This window comes from Physella acuta, unplaced genomic scaffold (assembly GCF_028476545.2).
Source record: "Physella acuta isolate Inbredline_101_S28 unplaced genomic scaffold, ASM2847654v3 ptg001099l, whole genome shotgun sequence".
Lineage (NCBI taxonomy): Eukaryota > Metazoa > Mollusca > Gastropoda > Physidae > Physella > Physella acuta.
In genome coordinates this window covers 77,483-94,132 of record NW_026732616.1, presented here as the reverse complement: position 1 = coordinate 94,132, position 16,650 = coordinate 77,483, and the positions used below count along the sequence as shown (strand labels likewise).

General features: G+C 33.8%; 3 protein-coding genes across 9 annotated transcripts in view; 1 reads left to right on the top strand and 2 right to left on the bottom strand.

Annotated features, from left to right (window-relative positions):
* LOC131955738 (uncharacterized) overlaps positions 1-1,062 on the top strand; it is a 28,568-nt gene extending 27,506 nt beyond the window's left edge. For all 3 annotated transcript variants that reach the window (XM_059319975.1, XM_059319973.1, XM_059319971.1), the window contains 3 exons: positions 5-112; positions 292-445; positions 543-1,062. In XM_059319975.1, coding sequence (XP_059175958.1) covers positions 5-112; positions 292-445; positions 543-673 — 393 coding nt within the window. In that variant the 3' untranslated portion in view covers positions 674-1,062. The remainder of the gene's footprint in view (positions 1-4; positions 113-291; positions 446-542) is intronic.
* A 2,814-nt stretch (positions 1,063-3,876) lies between these two features.
* LOC131955736 (uncharacterized) lies at positions 3,877-7,747 on the bottom strand. 5 transcript variants are annotated; one of them, XM_059319969.1, is made up of 6 exons: positions 7,680-7,747; positions 6,473-7,015; positions 5,264-5,471; positions 4,840-5,032; positions 4,327-4,425; positions 3,877-4,159 (listed from the first exon to the last, which is right to left on the bottom strand). In XM_059319969.1, the coding sequence occupies exons 2-6, from the start codon at positions 6,946-6,948 to the stop codon at positions 3,927-3,929; spliced, it is 1,209 nt and encodes a 402-aa protein (XP_059175952.1). In that variant the 5' UTR covers positions 6,949-7,015; positions 7,680-7,747; the 3' UTR covers positions 3,877-3,926. The 5 variants fall into 5 exon arrangements, with proteins under 5 accessions (XP_059175952.1, XP_059175948.1, XP_059175949.1 ...); XM_059319965.1 differs by lacking the exon at positions 7,680-7,747 and adding an exon at positions 7,227-7,587; XM_059319966.1 differs by lacking the exon at positions 7,680-7,747 and adding an exon at positions 7,287-7,587.
* A 2,859-nt stretch (positions 7,748-10,606) lies between these two features.
* LOC131955746 (coiled-coil domain-containing protein 92) lies at positions 10,607-16,349 on the bottom strand. Its single transcript, XM_059319984.1, has 4 exons — positions 16,191-16,349; positions 14,803-14,957; positions 14,590-14,637; positions 10,607-14,379 (listed from the first exon to the last, which is right to left on the bottom strand). Exons 2-4 carry the CDS (start codon positions 14,927-14,929, stop codon positions 13,589-13,591), a joined length of 966 nt encoding a protein of 321 aa, XP_059175967.1. The 5' UTR covers positions 14,930-14,957; positions 16,191-16,349; the 3' UTR covers positions 10,607-13,588.
* Between the last annotated feature and the right edge of the window lie 301 nt (positions 16,350-16,650).

Here is a 16,650-nt window from a genome sequence, read left to right as displayed (position 1 = left end):
TCAGATTATAACAGACAGATACCTCAGGGTTATAGGGGAGTCCGCTAAAAATATTTTTGCAATAGGAGATTGTGCAGATATTGAAGAAATGTCATTACCTTGTACTGCACAGGTAAAATACTAGTTAGTTACTTTTTATCCAAACGCATTCTATTTTGTGATATAGATATTATGCTTTTACTATTTTTGCTAACTTGATAATGGTAAGTGTAATAGTTCCATAAAAATAACTATGCCGTTAATGGTGTTGGCTTAAGGTTATTTTTACCACAAAATTTACATTTTTCTCAGGTTGCTGAAAGGAAAGGACGCTATTTAAGCAAGTTTCTGAACTCAGACTGTAATGAAGAAAAAGTGGGCCCATTCGAATTTAAAAGTTTGGGAATGTTGGCATATATAGGGCATTTTCAAGGTGTCAGTGATACACCCCAATTAAAAATTAAAGGTAAATTTGAATTTATAGTTCACTAAAATAATGTATGTCGGTAAGCCAGGTTCTTTAAAAAAATGTGTATGATACATTTTTTTTGTGTATGAATTAGGTGTGGCATCTTGGTTTTTATGGCGTTCTGCTTACCTTACCCGCTTAGGAAGTTGGAGGCTCCGGATGCAAGTCCCATTAGACTGGACTAAGACTATTTTATTTGGCAGGGATATTTCTCGGATTGAATAATGACACCTATTTTTGTTTTATACACTCAGATTTTTATAGTTATATGACAAGGATTAAAGCTTTCCCCCTCTTCATGTAGATCTATAAATTAAATTATATTTATTATACTCACATAACAGAACAAAAAGTAGACTAAAATTAAATTATAGGAAAATATTTTTTTTTAAATTCTTCAAGTTTCAACATTAACACCACTCACGGGTCACGAATATGGTAGTTAATTCATTAAAAAAAATAATTGATTATTGCATATCCTGATAGATTATTACCTTATAAATCATTTGGTGATGTTATTCTTTATATAAAATAATGTTTTGAACATGAAAATATGTCAAGAAGGGGGGTAGGGGTATTTGTTTTTTATTAAAAGTTGACCGAAATACGCTAATTTGTTGAGTTAATGGTTTCGTTTTACATTTGCTGTTTTTCTCAAAATAAATTTTTATTAAGCATACCTGTTGTTATGCTTCATTTTTTTTCAAAATTCGTTTGTTGGATTGTTTTGAAAATGTGTATGTGTGTTTACTACAAATGGTGAATGTATGTAATGATGTTGCAGTTATAGGTAAATTATACCACTGGACTGAGTTATGAGTTGTATAAGTGGACAACATAACAAAAAGTGTGTCGTATCAAATGCGGCCTACAGTACCATCACATGGAAAGGTACAGAGAAAAATCTATGCCTTAACCATCCAAACTTTAAACGTCACTACATAAAATACATGTGATGTATGGGCACCAAAATGCAGAAGATGAGATGTGAAACCATTGTGGTTATTAAATAATTTGTGGCAAGAGGTTGCTCATATTTTAGAACCTAGACCCCCAAACACACCTGGATTATGAGAAATAGGTGAACTAATTTAAAACAAGGTAATTAAAAAGTCCAGTGACAATTTTTCCTTATGTTATCTAAAAATAGCTCTGTCGTAGCGTAAATCAAGAGCAGGGTTAGTAAAACCATTCAGGGTTCATGCTCAAAAGTTCAAATAAAATTCCAGGAGTTTTCCAGGACTTTTCAAGGAGTTTAAAAAAAATTCAAGGAGATTTTAAAAACAAAAAAGAAACCCAATTTGTACATTTTTTAAAAAAAAAAGCGTACTTAATAATACATTTAATTAGCTAAGCCAATGCACAAATTTAATTTCAGTAAAAGTAAAACAATATATTAATTACATATTAGGATAGAGGCTATCAATCTGTCTACAGTCCAGTTTGAATTTTCAAAATCTGACCATAAACAAAAAAGTTATGATTTTTTTTTTTGTCATTAAAAAAATAGCAGTTTTTTCAGACAACCGGGATAGACCCTGAAAGAGGATAGATACTGGGAGGGTATGGACCAAATTTTAAAGAGTTTTTCACTATATAAAAGAGGTATAAATGCAAGCAGACTTCACCAATTAATATCATTTCGTGATATTTTATTGGTTTTTAGATGCCAAATCTAATGATGCTAGGCTAGTCGACCAACCCGATGAACGTGTCAGACGAATATTATGTAATTTCAGAGACAAAAGTCTGGCAAGATTTCTTGATCTATGCCCAAGGATTAGTAAAGTAACATCAACTCCACAAAGTGAAGGTGGAAGAGAGGTGGGGTATGAAACCACCACGAGCTGCTCGGGTACCGTACGGGTGTTACACAACATCAAAGGCGACAATTGTCGGCTTGTCGCGTCACGGAGTAGTGGGGGCGGGTTGAGGCTATGGATGTTACGTTGGGTGTTACATACCGTGTAGGATGGTCAGTGTCTTCCCCCACCCACCCCAGCCCATTTTGGTCGATTTGGCAAGCTAGTATTAAGCGTATTAATAATTTTTTTGGTCAACCGAAAAAAAGAGCCACTGGAAAAATTTAATTTATTTTCTATGTATACAATAATGAAACGTTACGCGAATCAGCATTGTTTGATCGGGTCGCAGCTATCCGGGTTAATTTCTAAAGAAGATTAATTCTGACGATTAGTCCTGAGCCGTAAATACTACTACAACTTTTTTTTTTGCCGTTTCAATAGTTGAAGACAAAGTTATGAAACATGCCTGTCTACTTTAAAAATACAATAGCCGACAAGTCAAACACGGGAACACATGTAGGCCTATCTATCTTTAGAAATTGTTTATAGTATTATCCAATCGGGTCAATCGCCTAGCGTCACGTGACCACACACTCGGCTGTGCCACACGATGTGTAGATCACGGCAGTGCGATTCAGTCGGACGACGGCCGATGCGTTTATTTTTATTTTCGTCCCATTTAAAAACTACTATTCAATTATTGGCGGAACAAAATCAAATAATTTCGGTCTGGTTTTGCGCCGCGGGTTAATGAAATTTCATGAAAATTTTTAAAATTTCAGTAGAATTCCAGGAGGTTTTTATATTTTTTTAAATTCCAGGAGAATTCCAGGAGGTTTTTATTTTTACGTCTTTTAAGATTCCAGGAGTTTTCCAGGACCTCCTGGAATTTCAGGAGGTCGCACGAACCCTGACCATTGGTTAAAATACATGTTTTATTTACAATAGAGTTACATGACTAAAAACCATTGCGCGCCTAGCTACTGAACGTGATGACGCAGCCATTGAACGTGATGGCGCAGCTATTAAACGTGATGACGCGTGTGGTTTGGTTGGATAAAAATGCCTACTAATTCGGTCCAAATTTTAATTAATTCAAAAAATTTTTTGTGACCGAACGAAAGGATATTTTTGAAAACTTTCTTCGGCAATATTGTTCTAAATTATGGCAGGAATCGATTGGTACATGTTTCAAGTCGCTAAGTGGTCTGGTTGCCGAGATATGGGCCAACAACTGCATTTTTTTCGAGGTTTTTTGGCTTTTCGGGGAAATCCATGAAAGAAACCCGGAATTTTTATGGCATATGTTCATCCTCGTAACTTGCTTAATATAATTGCTTTTGGAACTAGTCCTCGCTATTGCTTCGTTGAGGAGGAGATACGACTTAAAGCTGCGGACACACATTTATTCATTCATCCATCCATCCAGAAATGACGGGTTAATAAACGCAATTCTCCAGAATGGAAATTGCGCTAAAAATTAATAAATATAGCTTGTCTTAGCCTATCTTGATAAATTTAAAGTAGTTCAACAGTAAAACAACTTATTCTAGGCAAAGTAGATTCATAAGCAGTTGACCCCTTAAGGCACTTTTAAGTATAAATAAATGACTTACAAATTCAGTCATTTTTCCCCCTTTATTCAAGAATGTACTAGGACATTACAGTTTTAATTAATATAAACTGGAAGCAACAGTAGTTTTAGCTACTGTAGCTGGCGTCACTTTGATTCTTAATTCTGGAGGTAGTTTATGGTAAATGCAGTCCCTAATATATTTGGCTGGATACTTGTTGGAGAAATGAACTAAAACAATATGGCCGACATCTTTAAAGAGGTCAGCATGTTGGCTTAATTCAGAAAGATGAGTGTGACCTCTGTCTCTAGCCTTCTGTACCATATTTTTACCTGTATAAAATAAATATTTTATGTACTACATTATACAACCTATATACAAATCCTAGCATTGAATTGTGATATAAAAATATGTGAACCAATTATGTCCTGATAATAAAATTACTAAAAGTTTTGTTTTGTACATATGTATGTTAATTTTATTTAAACAAGCTACTTGCCCCTCTCTTCGTCCAGAAAAGTTGTTTCAGTAATGAGTATTTTAACATTGAGAAGGTCTGGTGTTGGAGGGTTGGTAAAGATGTCAAATGTTGTATCTCCTGTTAAAAGAACACAAACAATAAAACATGTACACACATTTTGGGGAATAAATAATTACACTTTTATTAAATTGGCACTCCTAATGTATGTTTTTCCATTTTTGAAACAATTTTCACCCCTTAATAAAGATAAGCAGACATAATTTCCAATGAATAAAAATTAATTTTGCACCACACTAGCTGTATGATTATTGTGACAAGTTGATTTCCAACACCCATGAGTTCACATATCAAGTGTAACCTGGTTTTAAATTCTTGGTGAATAGTTTACATATTTTTTTATTTCTTTAATTTTAATTATACAGATATGTCAACACTATATAATATAAATATATCTTAATAAAAAAAATAATTTTTGTTGAATACTTGTTAATGCTTTAAAATCCTGCTAAGAACGTGAAACCCAAAACCTACCACAGTATGCAATTTCTGGTGTTATGACAATATCATGGATAACTTTCCCTTCTCTATGTAAAGCTGCCACTTCAAATCCTTGCATCCCTTTGTACTCTTGTTTCAGCTTTTTCTCTTCCCTGTAAAGAATGTAACCTTGGCTTGGGATGCGATGAATAGTTGGGAAAGCTTTCACAAAATATCTGCTATTAAGCTGTAACAATTTTTCAAAGATTTTAGAAACTTTAGCTATAAAAATAATCAACAAAGGCAAAATTATAACTATGTAGATTTTAAACAAATTTTATTTGATATGTAGACCTAAAACTATACAAAAATTAGTACCTATAACTATAAGTAAAACAAAGTATAATGGGTGCTGATTTTTTAAATAATGAAAGAAAAGCTGCACTACATCAATTCTGAACTATGGCAGTGGACTTACCCTGACCACATCTTCTTGGATAATTGGCAGGATATTGACATGCTCAAAAGTTTCCATGGCCTGTGCCATTTCAAAATGACTTTTAACAACTGTGGTTAGAGATTCAACCAAGATAGGAGGTACATAATATTTTGCTGGTTTCATTCCAAGGAGACTTCTCTTTGACAAGTGGCCAATCACTGCTCCAATGTGATCTACATGTCCATGCCTAATTTTTTTAAAAATAAAGTAGTATTAGAACAAGGAAAACATTTTTTAATCCAAGGGGTATACAAATACAATGCTAAACAAAAATCTTTAGATGCAGTAAATGTTAATGTGAGGGCTAAAATGTTTAGACGTTTCTAAAGGGTTAGTTTTTACTTCAAATAAATTCCTTTAAGTTTATTGTGAATTGACACCTCAATGATGGGTTACACCTGGAGTAAAACAAAATTGGCACAGAACAGAGGACTCTAGAGATCTTTAGTTGACAGGAATGTAACTGGCAGTGAATTAATTGTGAATAGACATTAGCATTTCATTTATAGTTTACTCTAAGTTTATCTGCTTTGTTGTTTGTTCTTGGATGGACAAACACTATGGAAGCAGGCTGAAATTGCAGTCAACTGCTTATATGGTTGACAGGCTGACCATAATACTTAATTGTGTTGGAGAAAATCCCATCCAACATTACAATTATAAACAAAGAAGAATTTGCTCTTTTTCATAATTGCTGTAGGAATTAAACATTTATTAAAAAAATATTTGAAGGAAATAAAAATGAGTACATTTTAAAAAAATGCAATTAGCCATTGAACAGACTTAAACCTCTAAAAAGGGGTGAGGATCTTTTTAATTATAGAGTTTTGGCTAGCTTAACAAGGGTAGGGTATATAATTATAAAGGGTACAAAAGCAGGATTTCTTTTAGACAATTTTCTACAGAGAGGTGGGCGACAAAGGTTTAGATCTATATATATTTTTTATTTAAATGTTATATATTTTTCTAATTTGTCTGTGTACAGTTGGAGGATTAGGTCAGTACTAAATAGTGGTGATTTAAAGTTATGGTTAGTTAAAATATAGTTCCAAATAATAATGTGTGAATTATTATTATAATAAAATATCAATATGATTAATTTCTAGGAGCGGTTGTCTGGCACCTCACAAAATTGTCATAAATTTTAACAGTGCTGTGAACGTAAAGCAAAAAGTTAAATTGTCTTACGTGATAAAAACATTCGCAGATTTTATACTCTCTGGTACAGCAATCCCCATATCAAATGCAAGTTGAACATCATCAGATTTTATTACAATGCAACTCTCCATACCAGAAACACTCCATCCAAAGATACTGTACTGTCCAATGGTCAACCATCCTTCAGATTCATTGACATTGTGAAATATTTCCTTAGAAGCTTTCTCCTGTTCATCAGTCATAGTTTTAGTAGCAGTAAAATTGGATGTATGCCGAGTTGGAGATGAAATAGTCTGAGGTTGATGCAGGTTATTTATTAATTTTATATTGTGTAGGCCTCCAAGTAATTTCTTACTAGTGAACTGTTTACTGTGTTTAGTTGGTGAAGACAATGAACCAACATTTCTTTTTATCAAAGGTCTCACAACAATTTCCTTTTTGAATGACTTGTTCACTTGTTTAATATTTATGAAAAAACAAGTTCTGAGCAATGTTTGTGAATTCATGCCTAGCCTTGACTGTTCTGTTTGAACTCAAAAACTAATCTAGATCTAATCTAGATCTGGTAAAAAACTAACATAAGATTGATAATAAAATAGTTGACAATACAATATTAATATACTATATAGACTAATATATATAGAGTAGTATAGATAGTTAGTATAATATAGGAGGCCTACTCCTCATAGAAATCTAGAATAAAGAATAGATCTACTGATCTAGATTCTAGAATCCCTAACTCAGTCACTAACTGCAATAATAATATTACGAATTAAGATCTTACGAATTATAGATCTAGAAGCTAGCCTAGTTCAATAAATATTAAATTTTAAATAAGTCTCACTCATCGTAGCATGAATGGACAGCGCAGCATAGACTAGAGTTGTGTCCTTGGTAGGCTGTTCACTAGACTAGGTGTAACTAGATATTAGATCTTGATCTAGTTGGGCCTGATTAAGTCGATTTTATATCATCTAGATCTAGATTTGTGTGCAATGTTTTTGATACTTAAGTCAACATAGTTAGTATAGTAGGTCAATATCGTGCTGTATTGACTACACATGTCAAATAAAGCGGTGATTGTTTCTTCACGTTTCGACTTCATTTGCCCTGATGTGAACTAGATCTAGATTCTAGGTCAAACAGAGCAAAGGTTACGACCTATTTTTACATTGATCGGCCCATCATGGGCCAAGTAACCAAATGTGTTAGCATAATAAATTAAGTGTTGACCAACGTTTTCTGCTCTTAATAAATGGGTGCTTTTAAGTCAGCAGTCCTTGTGCATTGAAAGTTAATAAATTGCATGACATTTCGATCTGCTGGCACACCTAATGAGCCCACGCAACGCGTCGAATATAGGCCTAGTTCTACAGTTACAGGGGAGTCAACCTGGGCAATCAATGGTAATGCCCGGTAAAAAGCTAGATCAAGATTTCAGGATCTATTCGTGTGTACAAAATTTGAATCAAATCTGTGTTGTTTCATCATCATGTATAAAGTAATAAATAGATGTATGCCTAAGTCTAAACAACATCAACGGCGTCAAACTCCAATGGGGGGGGGGGGGGGGGGGGGGGGGGAAGATCCGGACTTTAGTCACGAGGGGGTTGAACACAATGGAGGCGAGCGAGTTGACGAGATTCCGTCCCCAATGTTGTTGACATGGAATAAAAACGTGCTTTTTAGATTTAGACCGTAAAAAAAAATAAAAAATAAAAACTTAAGCCTAAAATTAATTTAGAAATTTTATATTTTTAGAATAAATGCTATAAAAGTTGCAAATCCAGAGAACTTGAAAATAATTTGTTGAGTTTAAGGCTACATTTCTATTTATTTTCATCAAGCCTAAGTTATAACCGGATGTTTCACTTTCGTAAGACAAATATTGATTGGTTGTACAGTAACTTAGTGATCGATAACTATTTGTTTACAAAACTTTGCAGATCAAGTTTTTAAATAATAATGCAAATTTAAAACCCCATGACCTAGTTTTCTATTTTTAGTTTACAATGTGTACAATAAAATCAATGGCGGCCTATCCAATAGCAGGATGCCATTGTTTATGTCGCCATTACACGTGAAAACCAAATTGTTTTTGCTTTTTTTTAATTTTTATTTAGTTACCGAAAATATTATAAACATCAAATACATCCAATCTTTAGTAAAGTCCGAAAAAAACCAGATAGACAGGATTTTATAACCATATTAATTGTAACTACGCTGTGCATGATTTTTAAATGAATTTATACACCTCTCAAATACCTTTGAGAGTTTTCTCGCTCGTGTCCATTGAGAATTGGAATTCAGAAAGTGTGTCGACACACTTTTGCTTTTTAAAAAGTAATGTTGGATGGAAGTTTTGGTGTAATTTTTTTCCGTTTGTAATTTATTTTGTAAATTGCCATAATAACTGTACTGCATGATCAATAATCAATGTTGACAGAAAAGAAATCGCATTTTAGGCATATTTTTAAAAGTGTAAATTTTAGAGATAGTAGCAGTGTCTTCCAGACTTTTTCCTCCGGAGGGGGGGGGGGGGGGCGTACTAAATTTTCGGACTATATAAATTCCATTTTGTTGTTTGGGGGAGGGGGGCGGTATAAGTCTTTCTTCGGGGGGGGGGGGGGGGGGGAGGCTAAGCCCCTTTACCCCTACCCCCCTCCCCGAAGAGGAGTGACGTCTTTTTAGAGGATTGGGGGATGGGGGTTGGTTTTTTTAGAGGTGGGTAGATAAAAAGAGTTTTTAAAGACGTGAAGTTGTATTGCCGGGTGCGCCTTTTATAAGTTGTTTAGGCTATATTTGACATCTTTTTAGACTTATAGGGCCCCTACAGGACCTACCAGCAGAGTTTCTTCCAGAGCCCCCCCTCCCCCGAAGTGGCCCCGAAGAAAGTCTACCGCCCCCCCCCCCCCCCAACGAAATGAAATTTATATAGAATATATATACTTTTAATAGTCCCCCCCCCCCTCGGAGAAAAAAGTCTGGAAAAAACACTGCCTACCAGAAGCGTAGCGACCCATTTCGGGGCAGACTATCAATTTTTTGCCCCGCCCTCTATAACTCTTCCGAGTTTCTTCCGGGCATCTCTTCGGGTGGGGTGGGGGGGGGGGCAAAGAAAGTCTACTGTTGTGGGCTGTCAATTGTTGGATACTGTAACGGGCTGTGTAGGATACTGTTGTGGGCTGTAAATTTTTGGATACTGTAACGGGCTGTGTTGGATACTGTAGAAAGTTTTCAATTTTGGGATCGTGTAATAAGCTATCCAGTATGTTTTGTGGGATTAAAACAGTAAGCAATTTTAGGTAATGCTAATAGTCTACCAAGCAAGTTTCAGGATACTGTAGTATGCTGCCAAGCATGTTATAGACTATTGTAGCACTCTTTTAACTGTAACAGTTTAGTGATGGGTAGCAGTCTTTCTTCTCCAGGGGAGGGGGGACACTGCCAAAAGTATATATTTTCTATAAAAATTCCATTTTGTTCGGGGGCGGTAGGCTTTCTTCGGGGGGGGGGGGGGGGGCTCTGCTTCCCCAAGAGATGCCTGGAAGAATCTCTGGGTAGTAGCAGTATGGCTTTTCCCCCCAGTATGTCATGCTAGTTTCTCTTAATGCTATATATATATATATATATATATATATATATATATATACCCTACCTCAGTTTATTTTTTCCATCACCTTTTAGCTTATTATATTTGAAGAACCACTGCGCCCTTAGTCAGAAGTAACTCTTTTTTAAAGTATTATCACACTTCCAACAAATCTAAATAGATCTAGGTTTCGTTGGTAAGAATACATAAAACCTAGTCCTAGTATTGTTAGTAAAACATAACGTTACGAGCTGACCAGCGACGTGATATACGCTGCCATCTAGTTGTTTTATTTTCTGCTTATCGGCAATTCATAATTTGTGAATTCCCCCCCCCCCCCCCCCCAGTGAAAGCAGCCGTTAACAAAGAAAAGATCAATCATCAATTGTTACCTCCCCTTCGTTTCAAATCGTTAAATACTAAATTTTCTGCCCCTAATAGCCGTCACTAACCCGGCTCTACAATTGTAAACATTCGGGGTGAACCAGTCTTTTTTTCTGACAGGAAAGGGGCTGTAGGAAAAAAAAACTATAGTTTTTTTCTAGACATATAGAAACAAACCATTCTGAAAGTAGCACATTTATTTTCATTTTCTGTCTTCACAGCAAAGTTCAATAAATTCACCTCTGAACTGCTTCACTAAAACATTTCCAGGTATTTTCATACATGTATAGAAAAACTACACATTTCTATAACAAACATCACAGTGGTAAATATGGTATGCATATTTGTAAACAAAGGTCAAAACAGTGAAAGTGGTAGGCTTTTGCTTTGTTATTTTAAAGCTTTGCTACATGTTCACTAAATGGGCTAAATACAAAAAGTAAAACACAAAATTAGACAGAGATGGTTTTAGTACTTTCTAAGACCAGATGAGTTGATAGGGCAGATGAAGTAGAAATCATGTGTTTTTTTCTGACTCAGCATATTGTGTGGACAGAGCTATGTTTACTTTTTTAACGTAAGTCATGTACCCACCTAATTTGGGTAAATTCAGTCAACTATTATAATATTAATGTCCTTTTGATAGACGATAATGTGAATAAATACATTACAAAGTGCCTTGTGTTTTAGTTAAAAAATAAAATAATATAGATATGTATTTAACACGAAGGTGTAAGGGCCTGACGCAGGTAAAAGAGACATTAAAGCATCAGGTAAACTGCGCCAGTATACTACAATGGAAACACATAAGAAATGACTAACCTGGATCACCATGGGAAACCATCTCATGTTAGAAAATTAATTCAGTGATGCTCAAGGATTCCAATTCAATTTAAAAATCAATACAACTTATAGAAAAATATAACAGTGTAAAAGTGTAGGTTTGTATTTTTGCTACATCTTCAATATCACAGTAGCACTAAAAATAAATCAGCAGTGTTTACATTCTTATTTGCACCTAATAAATACTGTACACACACCCAACAAACACAGGCTGAATGAACAAATAAATCAAGAAACTGTAACCAGCCTATAAAAAATCAAATTCACATAGGCTGTGCCAGTGCCAGCCAAAGACATGGATTGTTGGATGATAATACAAGACAAAAAAGGGAAATAATTACAATGATTTTATATAAAAAAAAAAACAACAATGTTCAGGGTTTTCATCTCTATTATAATATATTCCAGGGACATACTAATTGCTAGTACTTTTTAAATTTAAAAAAAAAAAACAACACAATTTCCCACAATTAATCTGGAATTTTAGTAAGTTGCCTGACACTTTACATTTGATTGATCTCATACTGTTAATTACATATCAAATATAGTCTAGCACATAAATAGTGTGTAGATTGTTCTTTCTATGGCTAAATTAAACAATATGGACTTGGGACTATATGTTAAGAACATTTAAAACTAAATACTCTAGATAAATACAGCAAGGAGTTTAGATCAATATTAATAATTTTAAGAAAAATGGGACAAAACTTGAGTACATTAGACAATGAGCATTCCAGTAGAAGCAGTAGATATATAAGACAGTCCACTCACACAAAAGCCCAGATTGATGGCAATGAGAAAACAAAACCAAGCAATTTCTCCACTTATCTGTTACATTTACCTAACGGTTAAAATAAATAAATACAAACAATAGCTGTAGGCTATATATGCCAGTATGGGTTATGAGCTTTAAAGTAAATTATTTTAAAAATATATACAGGCTATTAAAATTTTTATAACATCTGGTGAAAGAATATATTTTTCCCCTTGAAAAATTAGGCAATAATTTAAGATTTGTGTCTAAGAAATTGTAAGTATGAAGTTACTTGTTCAAATTTAATAACAAGATCATTATAAGGTTTAATTTTCAACAATTTAAAATGAATAAAAATAAAAAAACAGCCCACAAACAGAGGGCAATTCAGTATTTTAAAGTTTGCCAGACAGCTTTCAATATTAATTTTAATCTTTCCCTAAAAGTGTAGTTACTTCAGTGAATGTGGTCAAAACAATTTTCTTTGAAACTAAAATTGGCTAGAGAAAACTTTAAGAGAAGTTGTTGGATCAGGAAATGATTTAATTAAAAAAAAAGAAAAATGCACCCTGCATTCTGCTAAAGAGGAAGGCACTAAAATGTAATCCACAATAGATCAACCTGTGGAAAAGTTTGTATCTGATATTAACTTCTTACAGCAAAGGTTTGGAGAATAACTACCTCATTTGCTAATTTAAAGAAAGTACAAGTAAAACAGGTTAAGAATGTCCTAACAATGGAGAGTAAAATGAGAAATATATCAATAAAGAAATGAGAACAATAGATAATAAATCCAATGTAAAAAAAACATAGATGATAAAACCACATTTAAAAAAAAACCCACAGAAAGTAAGATAAAATGATCACAAACACAAAGTATAGTATAACTAAACACCAATGATAAAAATCAATGTAAAGCACATACAGATAATGAAACACAAAACATTGAAAGTGGAGATGACCCTGTATTCTTATCAGTCAAACTGTATTTCAATTCTCTAGACAAACGCAGCCTGTACTTAGTCCTTAAATAAAATAACATTACATCCCTCGACAGCTACAAGGTTCATAGTGATCCACACAAGTTGGTGGAACCTTACAATTCTTCACAGACACTGCAGAGCAAATAATCAAAACTATGTGCTGTGTCCAGGTGATTGTATGAAAAGTTCAGATATATCCAAACGTATATCTTATTACTAAGACCAATCACTGTGTACATCTTGTCTTAACATGTTAAAATGTAAGTCATGTATAATAAACACAACTAGCCTTACTACGAAAGCAAGTAAAATAAATAATTATATTTTTCAAAATAAAGAACATTTTAATATCGGAAATATTTCGGTTTAACTGGTCAGTGGCATAAACATGCTACGTATAAATATATTTGAAATGTCACTTCAAGAAAAAAAATTGCCCTATTTTAAAAAGATTATTAAAAAAAGTAAACTTTTAAAAGAAATAAGTAACATTATCAAATAAGAGAACAGAATGGACGGTTCAAAAATTGAGATATAATCATTAAGTCATTGTAAAATTAATTTATGTAATAGATGTATAAAAAAATGTTTCAATTATATTCCGAACTCCGAGATTCGTGAGCTAGCTTCCAAGCAGGATCTGAACCAGCAGCATTCTCAACTGCAAGAGTAACAATAGCTGCCTCTGCTTTGGTGCCAAGTTTCTTGGCTTGTAACTGAGAAGTTGATGAGACCACACGATGCACCAACACTGAGTGGTTGCTGGTCAGGGAAGCTGAGCTAACTGGGATTGGAGGGAGTACAGGCGCTTGTTTGGGCCCCATCGTCAGCTCATCTTTTGATATCTGAAGGAAGGGAGAGATATCTGGAGACTCTGAGCCACTGCTTCTGCTTGAGTTCAGAAGCTGGCCCTGTTGAATGACTTTAGCGTGACCAGAACGGCGCAGACGACCTGTACCAAAAACATTTTTATCTTTTGGCGGGGGAACAGGAATGTAATGTTGAGGAATGTGAGACTTTTTGATTGCATGTGATGCCTCAGCATGAGGGTGACCGGGTTGGGTTGGGGGGCCTTGTGCCCCTGTATGAGAAGTTCCCAATGCAGTAGCTTCAGGGTGCTCAGTCCTAGCTTTTTGCTTCAGTTTATGTAGCTCTGTAGTGAGATACGCAATGTTGTTTGATTTTGCTTCAAGCTCAGCTCGCAGTGCACTGACAACCTGTGCCTGCTGTCGACTTTCATCCAGCCTTTTCTTTTGTTTGGCTCTGGCTTCTGCTTCCAAACGTTCCACTTTACTGATCTGCTCAGACAATTTTTTTTCCAACTTGCTAATTTCTTCTTGGGATGTGTCTATTTCCTTTTGGACATGATCTTCAAAATCCCCTAAAAGAAAAAGATAATTAAAAATATGTCTAAAATTATGCAGAATTGATTAACTTATTTACAATATTACTTTGAATAAGAAGTAATAAACAAATAAAAATGATCATAAACCTTCACATTTAACAAATGACATTAGATATTCAAAGTAACAATACTAAAAGCTTGAGTCTTATTTATTAATTTAACTTAAACAAGTGACTGATTGCTAACCAGGTTTGTTAACTGTTAATCCCTGCATTGTCAATTGAAATGTCAAATCTGGGGATAAAGAAGAAGTAAAGAACTAGTAATTAATCTTTTAAATATTTAAATCTATCATTTAAACAAAATATACAAAAAAACAAATCAATGAAAACGATTCTTATAATTTTTTTCTAACTAGTTAAGAATAGATTTCTCCTTTGAAAATTGATATATACTAACCTGAGCATTTTTTTTGCAGTCCATTGATTTCTTCATGCAAAGCTTTCAGCATGGTCGAGTGCTCTTGCTGCATAAAGAGTATTGAGCTTTCTAAATTCTGTTTTTTAAACATTGCCTCTGTATTCATTTTTGTGTTTTTTGAAAGTTATACAGCTCTGAAATGTTGAAGGATGGTGATTATATAACTGCAACAAAATAACTGTATCAACAGGGCTGGATATAAATACACAAGTATGTATGATGGGCTACTTAATAAACAAATGGGAAAAAAACACCTCATTTTTGGTGGCTACACTTAATGTGAGATATGGCCCAAACAACAAACTCAGTTTACATCAGCAGTTCTTTTAACATTCAATGTTTATCTACCACTACTGTCTACCAATGTCTACCTTGGCTTAAGTCTCTGGCTGTTGACTTTCCCCTTCTAAAAATATCTACTTATATCTACATACTTGTAAGCTTACAATCCAACATGAGCCTTTCTATTCTATTGGACAGTGCTGGTCATGGTAAAGGAATCAACCTGGAAGCAGTACTCGGCTGGTAACTCACTAAGATTGTAAAAGTCTGGCTTTGAGGAAGTCAGTTTAAAAAATGAGGAGTTTCCAGCATTGATGAGACATATAATAATAAGTTTCATAAAACTATGAAACTTCTGAATTAATATTGTCATTATTTGATTTGACATTGGGCGAAGCAAAAATAAATTTAAAAAAAATTCTTTCTTTAGTTTGGTTTGCCTATGTCGGACTTATTATCTACTAGACTTAACATGAGGGATGGCAAGGTAAAATGTTTGAGTATTTGACTGCTAAACCAAAAGTCACTAAATCCACCCAGCTATAAAAGAAAGTAATGACAGTAGTTGGGCATAGTGCTGAAATCACCCAGCTCTAAAAGAAAGTAATGACAGTAGTTGGGCATAGTGCTGACTGCACTAGTGACTATCCTTCATAAGATGCAAAGTCACTGGAACAGGTAAATTCTGCACAAACATAATAAATTGTAACTTCATCCACATTTTAACTTGATTTACTAGTATAGTGAGATGAAAACTAGTATTCATATAGAAAGGAGTAAAAGGCCAAAATATTTAAATAATGAATGTTGTGCCAGTTGTGGTATTATTAATAATAGGCTACTGTGATTATATTTATACAGGCCTATATTTATATTAATGGTCTGCTTTAGTTCTGTTAGTTATAATGATTAAAGAAATTATTTAAGAACTAAACCTAAATTGAGAGATATGCAAGACAAAAAACAATAAACATTAATCTACAATATTTCTTTTTGAGTTTTGGGCTTTGGGGGGAAAAAAAGCTTAACACACCAAACAGTACGCTTATTTAAACGCAGTATCTTCCTAAATAAGGGAAATCTACCTTGTATTTAAATGAAGCATACAATAATGAATTCTTTGTAACTAAAACCAATCATTTATTTTAAAGACTCATTTGAGAATGTTGCAAAAGCTGATGCATGACAATTGACAGTCCCTAACAACATCTCGGCGGCCATAGTTATTTGCCCTCACAACAAGAATGTAGAAATGTAATCTAGTTGCATGCTGGGTCATCCGAAACAAACGTTTAAAAAATACAATTTTTACATAAAGACAAATTTTATTGTAATAGTTTTAAAAATGTAGACCTATAACTAAATGTTTAAATTTAAAAATTAATGCATATAATTTTTTTATTGTTGTTGATTAGCCTAAATTAAGACAAGATAATTTCCGAAAATGTTACTATAAATAAAAAAGCTGTTGATTGTTGCCGTTATCTATTTTTAATTTAGGCCAAGATTTAGTTTTTAAACGATATATTATTATATTGCGTAAAA